Below are 12061 nucleotides of genomic sequence, written 5' to 3'. Positions count from 1 at the left end.
AAAAAAAAAGACAACAGCATGAACACAAGCAAACTTTGAGGGACAATAAGGATTAGAGCCATGAATAAATATGCTTAAAGCTCTCTGACAAAGTTGCAAACTCTGCAACTGCATTCTGCATATTCAGTAGCAACACAAAACTTCTGCCTCACTGACATTATATAGGTAACCTGTTTCTTTCCGTATTGAGCATAAGATCTTTGTTTCACTTTTTAAAGGACATAATGAGAAGGCTGTCTCTTTGAAAGYGTCTGAGTTTTTATTCAGAAAATATATTTTATTTCTTTCCCTTGAGTATGAGTCCTGCAAGGGGTTTTGCTTGACAAAATTATGTAAAAATTTCCACTACAAATTTGCTGTCCGGTATCTTGACAGCTGCTAAGTAGATGCTTCTACCTAGTTTTGAAAACAGACCTGATTTTGCCTAAAGCATTAAAACACAAAACTGCTCTGATAGACCTAGTCCATTCCAACAGTCCTATTTCTTCCTTGCCTTTCATGCATTCTGACAGCAAGAGTTTGCAATTTAAGTTCTTAGTGGGCCAGCTCTTATTGTTGTTGACAAGCTAGAAGGGACAAGACTAGTTCTCTGACTGGACTATCCATGAAATGTTATGTTTATAATGCAAAGTAATATGCAATGCTATTCCTAATCTTTCAGTACCATCAGAATCACAAAAGCGTCCCTCCTGATAAAATGTTTATTTTTCTAGCCTCTGAACATGGAGCACAAAAAAATAAAACAAACATCAAACTTCACAAAAATGGTAGTGTACTGATGTGAAGTCTATTGTGAATTTTTCCTTGAGTGGATTACTGTGCCTTCTGCCAAAGACTAACTTAGAAGATTTGGTTTCTTCCCAATCAAATTGATTAAAAATGATCTGCTACAGTACCCCAATTYGTAGGCTTTAGAAAACAGCTCAAAAAAACCAGTCAGTCCATCTTTTGAGATTTCACTGAAATACATGTTATTTAGTTCTAAGAAAACACATGATCTCAATGATTTCTTTTCTTTTTCCAAACAACTTGGGAGTAACAAGATTCATGCTATCATAACACCAGAAAGCAATGAGGTCTTAAGAGGGATACCCTAAGAAATATTAGTTCCATGGAAAATAAATGCAAGCCTCCATGGTGAAATATGTTTTGCAATGAGTATTTCTTTAGAATGCCTATAAATGCCCATAAAAATTTATACATTTTTTCATAAACTGTCAGGGAATTGCAATTAKGTTTAAGTGATGATCTCACTTTTTGATAAGCCTACTCTATTACCTGCAATTTAGACATTAGACAACTAARAAGAATAAGGGTTTCTAAAAAAGAGAATTCTAAACTGACATTGGATTTAAAACAAGGGTGAAGGAAGGCAGGGCAATATATTTTAGAATTACTGTGACAGAGTAGTGYAGCACTCAAAATAGGACTACCAAGGTCAAGTCAAGTATAGGATAGACAAATGATGGCCAGATTCTCTCCAAAGATCATCATTCCAAATCCTCTCTTTTCTCAATATATGAATGCTGTTTGAGGCTTTATCCGCCAGCAGTTATGATGTAAAAAAACAGCTAAGAGCAACATTGAACTCATTTATATTCTAATCCATTATGAAGAAATCGAACAACRAAATAGTCATCTTCCCCATAGAAAAGGTTTTACTTCTACACATATGTTCAGATGTACAAATACTTAATGCGTGTATTGACACCTCTTAAAAGTTTTTGCATCTACCATTTTACAAGTGCAGAAATTTATGTTTGTGTGAGTCCCAGTTCTCCACATGTTAATGGAATATCACTCTAATTCTCCACTGTTAAACTGAAAAGTATCAGAATGGTAAAAGCTGCCCTAATAGCAGAGCAATGGCAAAATTTCAAGTCTTTTCTTTTTTTCTTCAAAAATGTTAATGTTCAAAGAAAAGTTAAATAGTTGAGGCTTTTAATATATGATGCATTAGCAGTATTTTAGCACAAGCTTCTAAAACACTTAAAATGTAATAATATTTGAATTAACTGTGTTGCTGCCACAAAAAACAAATTAGATGCAATACAAAACAGAAAGAACTATTCAAAAAGAAAAAAAAAAGAATGTTTTTCCTCTGGTATTACAACTAATTAGCCAATTTACAAAGTTAGCCATGAAAAGATGAGACAAAGAAAAGATTAAAGATTTAGAGTGCATATGTCTCTTTTCAAATGCTAAGACAAGAATTCCTCAARCATTGATATCTCTATTGGGAAGCATGTGAGGAGATGGGAAGATTGAAAAAGAAGAAAAGGAAGAGTCAAAGAGGAAAAAATGGAAAGGTTAAAGAATAGACAGGTAGGCTGGCAGGCAGATGAAGGCATTAGTTGGACATGTCTGAGAAGTTTCCATCCAGTACAAACTAAAATGTACTGGTATTGGATCCTCCTCCCAATCATTCTTCAAAATAAGGTTAAAAATGAGCACTACTTTTGAAAGATGTGAAAGCAATGAGGTAAGAAATAATTTAATCATTTTGCCGTTTTACACTGTTTACTACCAATTTTCCTTTGTTACAGCTATCCAAGTAACAGAAGAAAACCATTCAGCCTAGGAAGTCAGGCACTACGGATGAAATAAACTTRGACAAAACACAGAAAGCCAATGAGAAGTGATCCTTATCACTAGGATCATTGAGAGTTTTCCCCACAAGGAAATAATCAAATACAGTATGGACTTGAAGGATTTTCTGTCAAGTATTACCTGTTTACTGAAACTCATAACAGGCGACAATTTTTAACATGTTGCCAAACAGAGGGGAGGAGAGAGATGGGAACAATTCTGAGCTCAAWGTGTACTGATTAATTAGCTGCCAAGCCGAAAAAGAACCAAGTGTGATGTAGTGCCCCCCTTTAACTAATAGCTCAATAAACTTTGTGAAAGATATTCTTCACCCTTTAACCATCTATCAAGACTTAGTTGAAATGAGCCAGTGTCTCAAAAATGGTTGGGAAGCTAGAGACCAGGAAGAAGACACAACACCAGAATTGCATAAACCTTGCTCCTTCCAAAATCCAGCCAAGCAAATTCTTTTGTGAAGGTAAATGAGGAGGGTCAGTAAAATATGTTAGGAATAGAGAAGTGTTAATACCTGCAAACTTGTAGTCGATCCTTAAATAACAGTACAGAATATACCGGCATTTAAAATTACTAATAGTCATAGATATCCAAAGTTGCTCTTCAACAATGTTAAGAAAAAAATTGCTGTCAGCTGTAAGCAGATTATGTGGATGACTCCGCATCCTCAGTCTAGCTACATTAAGCACACAAACACACACATACAATTCTTCACTTAAAAAGAATTCATTAGGCACAGGAAGAGCGCTCCCATAATATCCAGTGCTCTAGTTACTGAAATATTTTATCATCACTCTTAAAGAATTAGGATCTCAGTAGAATTATTCTAAAAAGAGAAAATTATACTATGTTTGCATAATACCTATAATCCTGAAGAAGCATAAACAGATTGCATACAATAAAAATGCAATTAAGGATACCCTTACTGTATTCAAACTGTTTAAAATCTCAAACAACTCAATTTTCTAGTTTATTTTTAATCTGCTTACTATATGACAGCACTGCTCACAGTAGCACTATAGAAGATGAAAAGAGGATGTTCTCATTTTTATTATAAAAAGAGTGGGAAACAAATTGAATTTCTTTGTTGATATGTTTTCCATCGTGTGTTCATTTTGATCAATCAAATCAAGACAGCCTGGTATGCAGTGACTGCTTRGCTATAACCCTATGAGAAACACCAACAGATTGCAGTGAATGCAAGATGAACCTGATTTTTGCTAACACTTTATAGTATTATGATTAGGAATAGATGTATGTGTGCACACACATGAGATGCGCTTSCCTATTAGCTCCAGCAAATGTGGTTTAACTTCAGTGTCATCTTTTTTGTCTTCCACAACCTAAACAATGACTACAGGTATCCTGAATGTATTGTATGAAACAATAAGAAAGAGATGTTAAAGTCAAAAAGATATTTTCAAAATATATTGAGTATACCATGCAGTATAATAAACACTAAAATAAAGATTAAAAGGCTAGCCATATTTGTGGAAGGATGGAACTAAACTTTACGGAGGGYTTTAAACCTTTAACATACACTTACACATCACCTTTGTTCTAGTAAAAACATGCTTCATGGGACAACAGTTTTAGCAATGTTTTATATTAAAGTGGAAAATATCTTAAAGAAGAAGTTGGAGCTTAACATGGAGTTAATCCAAAGAAATATTAGAGATAAAATCACAAAATAACTAYAGTCATCTAAAAATAGCACAAGAGCCTCTGAGGGTATGTTCTACAGTAAGTACTCTGCAAAACAAATGAGCCCTATTTTAATTTGCTAAATCTCCTCACTATCATCGAGTTTGAAAAGCATTTAGATCTATGTTACTGTTAACTCCTAGTGACAAAAATAATTAAACTGAAACAAAGGGAAGACTGAGCAASAGAGAACGTGGTTGTATCACCTCACAGCAGCCGGGCTCTGCTCCGTCAGGGCCACTAGTAGTTTCAGAGCATACACTGGTACTGGGTCAGGAGCCACCAGAATGTGCTCGTACCTGCAACAGGGAAGGGAGGAAGGAAGAGTGGAAAAAAAAAATTAAAAATTAAGAGATATGTGTTAAGAAGTGGGTAATACTAAAAACACATCATTTCCAAACATCGAATTATCCACAATGGAAATGCAATATTGTTTGGAACTGCACAAAACAGTAAAAAAAACTTATTTAGAATTACTATTCTTTTTAAAAGCATCACATTAAATTCAAAGGTAGTGTTAATAAAAGGACACATCAGTAAGGCATATGTATGTTCAAAAGGTAAGTAGAAAGAAAATCGGTATTATTTACTAAGCCTCAAAATGTTATCAGGCAGAGGATGCACTGGGAGATCTAAAAGACTTTTATGTTTTATTTTAATATTTTAAAAAATGTGTTAAACTCAGCATTCTTCCGTCCTCCAGGGAATATGGACACGAAAAATGCAAAATTATTTCCAGTCAGTGTTTATTCAGAATGAGTGAGTTCAAGATAAAACTACCAGAAAACATATCTATGAAATATATTCCAAAGTATTTTTCATCTAACTGAAATTCTGGTAATAAGGTAAAGCTGCTGAAAACCAACACAGACCTTGTTATTGCTTTCAACATTCAAATAATTCCCAAGCAACACACAGATCTGTTTATATTTTATTTATTTAAATCAAAGTATACCTGGAGGACAATAGCATACAATGATGGAAAATGAATAATAACAGAAAAAAAGATTATCATGTCAAAATATCATCAAATAGTGGCATTCTGAACAGATGGAAGTAACAGAATTGGAAATATAATTCCCCTGCTTGAAAGGAAAGCACTGAGGTTGAGAGGAAAATGCGGCAGGCTATCACATTGTGTGCCACGAAGTGTGTCCACAGCATGTTTTTGTTTTCTCATTTCTGTTACGGTGGGGGGAAAACCCAAGGGAAACCACCAGGAACCTACTTTGCATCTTGACTTTCCTAGTGAGGACCCATCAAGAATATGTATCACTTCCAGCACCTGGGTACTGACATACACACAGAATCCCGGAATTCCAGAATGGTTGAGGTTGGAAGGGACCTCTAGAGAACATCTAGTCCAACTCCTCTGCTCCAGCAGGGACACCCAGAGCACGGGGCACAGGGCGRCATCCAGGTGGGTTTTGAAGACCTCCAGAGAAGGAGACTCCACAACCTCCCTGGGCAGCCTGTGCCAGGGCTCTGTCACTCCCACAGGAAAGAAGTTCTTCCTCACATGCTGATGGAACTGCCTGTGTTTCAGTTTCTTCAACTTGTACCCATTAATCGTTTTCCAGAGGTGGCCACCACCGAGCAGAGTTTGGGCTCATCCCCTTTACATTCTCCCCTCAGGTATTTATACATGTTGATAAGACCCCATCTCAATCTTCTGTTCTCTAGGCTAAACAGGCCCAGCTCACTTATTTTTTCCTCATACAAGAGATGCTCCAGTCCCTCAATCATCTTTGTCATTCTATCCTGGACCCTSTCTAGAAGCTCCACATCTTACACTGGGAAGCCCAGAACTACACTCAATATTGCAGGTGCAGCCCCACCAGAGMTGAGCAGAGGGGCAGGATCTCCTCCCTTGACCTGCTGGCAACAGTCCTGACACAGGCCAGGATCCCATTGCACCCATTGCTAGCACAGGTGCTCATTAGTGCTAGATCCCCTCTCTTCAACCTCATTCTTTCCCCATGACCTCCGCACTCTGGCTTGCAAAGGACGAAAACCTAGGAAACCTCCACAAAAGGAGATCTGATGCTTTCTGGCAAAGCTTCTGATCTGGACAATGCTAAGACCAGGAGGTTAGAGCATCCAGCTCTGGGGATTCCTGATGTAGCCAACAGGAGTTCCTTCACAGAAACTAATATTCACACACGAACACACAGACTAAAAGTGAAGTATCACTGCTACTGTATATTCACTTGAATGTGCTGTCCTCAAGCTGCAAACCACTAAAACATTGGAAAATCTGAATTATTAACCAATTAGAGATCAGTGTTGGCTTCACATCTTCAATGATTAACATTTTTCCTTTACAAGTAACAATTCGTGAAGGAAAATCTTCTCTCACTGATGATTTAGATGTACCTCTTCTATGAAGAAAATATCACAACACATTCATAATCCCTGATCCTGCAAGCCCTACCTGTAATACGTATTCCTCAAAAACACCGTAAAGCTATGAAGCTATCCACATTTTCTGCAGCACCCACAACTACCACAAGCAGTGCTTTTTTTTAAACRCTTCTGCAAGCCATCAGCTCATTCAAAAGATATGATTTACCTCTCCAAAATGGTAATTCCTAATATTTAATGATGTGACCATGCAAAGTTAAAAAGTTTCTCAAAATGTGAGTTTTCAAAGTTTTGAGTCAAAGTGAGCTTCTAACTTTTCTCTTTTGGTCTTTTCTCTGAATGCTCCTCTTCTCAGAAAATCCTGACCCTATCTTCTACTTTGGTTTCATCTGTGTGTTCTTTCATTGATTTGCTATTCCCCATAGCAGAGCACACAAAAATGGGCTCAGGTTACAGATTCAAGTAATGTATTAAATGCCCTGGCACTAGTTAACTCTTTCTGCCAGATTTACATACTCTTTTTCTGTSCTCCTAAGTTAGAGAATAATGTTTATATCAAGTTCTAGTATATTCCAGTTATAATAAACTTGAGTATTTCTTTACTAGCTTCKAAGTGTTTTTTAATTAAAAGTACCATCACCTCTACTGATGAGCTAAATGAACTCACTCAGGAAATACTTAAACTAAGACAGGTATCAAGATCTTCAGCCACTGTAAGCTTCTCTTTTTCTACATTATAATGCAATGCATGCAAAGATAGTAGCTGAAGTCCCAAAATAGAATCATAACATTCCAGAAGCAAAAAGTCCTGCCACTCACTCAAGTTAATTAGATTGGAGTAGCACGCTGGCTATTTGCCTTCTAGTTTGGGGCTAGCATGACCCCCCTCACAGTTCAGCCAGGAACCCTGTATAACATGGACACATCTTCAAGGGGTTAATCACTTAATCAAGTTTCAAAGCAAGAACAGAACTTACCTCTCTTCTCTCAAAGTCTCTGCCCTTATCGGAACAAAAGTACCTGACAGGTTTTAATAATGCATATATTCTCTTTTTGAGTCATATTTCCAGTTTCAATTTTAATTCACATTAATATACTATGTCTTCCAGTGAAAAGATGGCATGAAGAAATCAGTAGAAATAAGCTACTCTCCAGGTCTCTAAGCTTTCTTCCACATTCTCTCCCACTGAAAAAAGTTAAGATTATACATTTTGCATAGAGAGATGCATGGTCCTCAGATTTTAAGAATGTTAGGCAATTGGCAAGAGACAGTCTCATTTTTGGGAAGGCACTGTGCTTCTGATCATAAGCCAACATCCACTCCTCCACCCATCTGCCATTAATGTAGGGGTGGGGAATATTTTCTTCCCTTAGATCAGGTAATTACAGTTACTAACTTTTGAGGGCCACACATTAAACACACTGTAACATTATTCTTGAATAATGCCAAAGATAAACGAGAGCTCATCTTTTCAGTACTCATGCTGTGCCTATGCTTAAGTTCCTTCTCTTGGTACATGGCATCAGCTCACAGTATGTATATGCATAAAACACAGAGCCCCACTAATCCTCACCTGCAAGTAATTTTGAAATGACAGGTCCCCTGAGACCATAAACCATACAAATGAAYTTCCAGGCTACATCTGACCCACAGGCTGCAGCTTCCTCAACTCTGCCATAGGATTTTCTGCTGCTTGAGACAGCAGGCAGAGCAATGCAGTACCCCTAGGTGGTTCATAGAGGATTAATCCACCCTGTACTTCTCGTTTTTAAAAGTTAGTATTCCATTTCATGTGTTTAGGTCACTTTCCATCACAGTATAATATACAAAAYAGAGAGAAAAATGTTGCTGTTACAATGTTCTGTCTTTATTAGCTGAGCAAAGAGGTGGTACCTAAAGACAGCCCAAAATCTAGGGGAAGCTCCTTTCATTACAAGAGCCTCCAGAGACACAGTATCACCAAGATGCAAAACAGTATCCTGTGGAAGCTGTGTTTGTGTTATACGTGACCAAGTACTGAATAAACCTAGGAAAAGAGATGTTAAAACTGAGAGATGCAGAAAATTCTCTGACAGCAGTTTATTTCTATTTCTCTTTTCACTTTGCCATTTAAAAATAAAGGTTATTTAAAATAAATACGCTGTCATATGGATTGAGTATCATGTTATTACTCGCCAGTAGAGCAGCAATATTATACTTACTGAGGCAGCAGTGAATGTCTAATGAGAGACAGAAGCTTGCTGTTTGAGTTGAGGCTCTCCTCTTTCYCCTCACCCATGACCTCGTGGCTTACAAGCAGTGATGTGGTTTCTGAGAGCAACCGCAGGCTGAAGAGTCTCCATTCCACTTGAAAATAAAGGTGCCAAGAATGTGACCACAYTGAAGTCTAATTAAAACAAAATGTGGAATTCATGGAAACTGCAGTTGATGTGGATATGCTTACCATTCTGACTGCAAACCARGGAAACTAATGGTGGGAGGATATAATCTTCAACCTAAAAGAGAGAATTAGAAAGATCTGGTCTAGATTAGGGGAAAACCAGAACCGTGATATATTATCATCTATATTTATTCCACTGATTGAGTCCTTAATCAAAAGGATGAGTAATCATGGAAATTCATCCATAATCACACTTATAAAGCCACCAAGTTCAGTCTTCTGTGGTAAACTGTCATAAAGTTACACATACTAATGTGCTTAAACAGAAACAACGGTTAATAAYTCAATAAGTGTGAATTTTAATTTAAAATATAGAACTCACTGCAGAAGTAAGATATTAATAAAAAAAAGCAACACTAGATAATCTATTAATCTTTATGTTTTAATTGATAAACTAATAATCAAATAGGGTTAGGAACTATACCACAGAAGATTTGCTACCTCAAATGCTCAAATGCTTTGGCTTAGTGAAGAGTCTTGATGCAACATTAGCTTTTGACATTCTGGTAGTCCACACACTTGCATTAAAATTTTATAGAATGAAAGCAGAAACTATAAAAACAGAATATCCAGTCTCCTCTATTATCCATGAGCATATTGAATTACAGATTAATCACCTGCCTCATCAATAATCAGTTTAGTTCCATCTGAAGTCCACTTATGGCAAACCAGGATCTAATTCAGTTTTATACATTTAATATTACAAAAATATCATATTTAGAAGTATTCTCTCTACTAAGAAAATAAATTGCTAAAGTCATAAGCCATTGATAACACAGAATTAAATCAGACAGGAGATACTCTAGAGATGTGAGTACACAAAAGAAACAAAAAAACATAATTACATAAAAAACTGAAATGACATTTTTGTTTTTGACTATAATATCAAAACATTTATTTTCATAACTTGGACCTGATCTTTTGTCTAGGACAGGCTTTAAATAGAAAAATAAATAAAACTTTCTCAAGATTTCAGAAGAGCCAATTTTCCCTTTTTTACAGATCCTTTTTTTCAAAATGATAGTTCTTACACTTGCAGATTCTCCACCCATTTCATCATTATTCTATTCCTTGAGGAGGAAAAGAATACCTAAACCTAAGGGAACTATAGGAATAAAATACCTGCACACACCTCCCAAGCAATACTAAYACCATTCTATACCAGATTTTCTGACAGAATTTCTTTCTCATTGCTGACCGATTTAGAAACATCTCCCACCCTCAGAAAGCTTCAAAGAGAATGGAGAAGGCAGTGTCGAGATGCAGATGCAGCATCAAGTGTGAGTATGAATGGGGAAGGTCAYCTAGGTCTCACTGCAGAAGGAAATCTTGCCATGCTTCAGTTAGGGTATTACAAAGACTTCTTGAAAAAAAAGCAGGTAGTCAAACATTCATTATGTTAATAGAATTAGTTTATTATATTCTGTTTGTCCTATTTCATTAATTTTAGCTGAATTTGGCAAGTGACATAAGAGAGTATTTACTATCTGTATTTCTAAGGAGCAAGTTCTTAATCTATGGATTTTGCTGTTAGTAAGATGAGTGCAAGAAACCTATTAGCCTTGTTTGGCGTGAGTAGGTTTGCCATGGTCCTGCAGAGAGTCATTGGATCAGAGAGAGGAGGAGATGTTCTGGATCGAGAACAGACTGACCGACCATGCTAGGAGGCTAAGCTTCCACATTTCRGGAGATGGTAGCAGGAAGTGAACCCTTTTTCATTTCTATTTTGCCATTATCTAAACCTTTTTATTTCCATTTACACAGCATTCTAACTAATATTTTAGTAAATTCTGCTTTTGATTTTAGAAACCTTTTTAAACATCCTTGGGACTTCCTCATAAGGGAAAAGTCTAAGCAGAATCAGTTTTTCTGATTCACAGTCATGTCACAAATAAGAAATTAGGAAGCAAAAAGGACATAAATAAAATACGGACTTCTAACTGTTCATTAAATATCAATTTAGATTTTTCATACATATATTTTGGCAACAACAATGTCAATCATCTCTAAACTGATAAAAATAGAGATTAGCAGTAAACTACTCTTCCAGGCATGTAAACAAAGCATATTATGTAGTGATGCATAATTATTGACTGCTCAACACTTCTTCATTCTGAAATATTTCATGGCCTTTTCATCTTCGATGTAAGAAGAGAGACAATAAAACTACATTGCTCTCCAGCAGCTTCCCCATTAGAGGTTTCTAAACTGCTTTACAAATGGCAGTACAGTATGTCTGTCACAACCAGCCTCTGAGGTAGCATTAAAAATGCATGTCCATGAAAAGTTTCCATCAAAAACAAATACACAAAAAAAAAGCACAAACTATTGCAATACTTCTCAAACAAAGAAACGTGTTTAAATACAAATTAAAGCTGTGAGAAACAAGGCAAAAAGGACCTCTTGACGGTCTGAAGCAACGCAGGGACTCAGAACACAAAGGACCACTTATCACCAGTGTCAGTTCTGACTGATCCAGATGGCAGCATGCAAYGGCATGACACAACTGCAGCTTCTACAACTTTGATTTTCTTTTGACTTTTGTCTACTATTAACAATAGTCTTTCCACATCAGAGAATGTAGCTAAGCTATACACAACTCATTTTTAGAGCTAAGAAAATCTAAACTCTCATTGTAAACTCTCATTGTAAAGCACCCTCTTTATGTCTTAAATAATTTTAGTAGCTTTTTCTAGTTTTTTTTTGTTGTTTGTTTGTTTGTTTTCTCTAATACAATTCTCAGTTTTGACAAACGGGCTATTTAATATGGAATTCTCCATCACAGGTGTTCCCCTCATGGCACTTTCGCAGTAGAGCTGAGCTCAACTAAATCAAGCACTAATCCTATAGAAAAATACTTACTGATGCAAGAGCATAGCAGAACACACACACACAAGGAAGCTATTAAAAATGGGTATCTATCTCCTAGATCTGCAAGATTGTTTTTC

General features: G+C 36.3%; 1 protein-coding gene across 1 annotated transcript in view; it reads right to left on the bottom strand.

The window, feature by feature from the left end:
• Positions 1-12061, bottom strand: part of ULK4 (unc-51 like kinase 4) — a 177391-nt gene that overhangs the window by 103134 nt on the left and 62196 nt on the right. Inside the window, exons 28-30 of the mRNA XM_026034836.1 lie at positions 9117-9168; positions 8875-9019; positions 4515-4607 (exon numbers count right to left, since the gene is read on the bottom strand). Of these exons, the coding sequence (XP_025890621.1) occupies positions 4515-4607; positions 8875-9019; positions 9117-9168 (290 nt within the window). The remainder of the gene's footprint in view (positions 1-4514; positions 4608-8874; positions 9020-9116; positions 9169-12061) is intronic.

This window comes from Nothoprocta perdicaria, unplaced genomic scaffold (genome assembly GCF_003342845.1).
Source record: "Nothoprocta perdicaria isolate Ctin4 unplaced genomic scaffold, notPer1 scaffold_150, whole genome shotgun sequence".
Lineage (NCBI taxonomy): Eukaryota > Metazoa > Chordata > Aves > Tinamiformes > Tinamidae > Nothoprocta > Nothoprocta perdicaria.
This window is presented reverse-complemented; position numbering and strand designations above follow the sequence as displayed.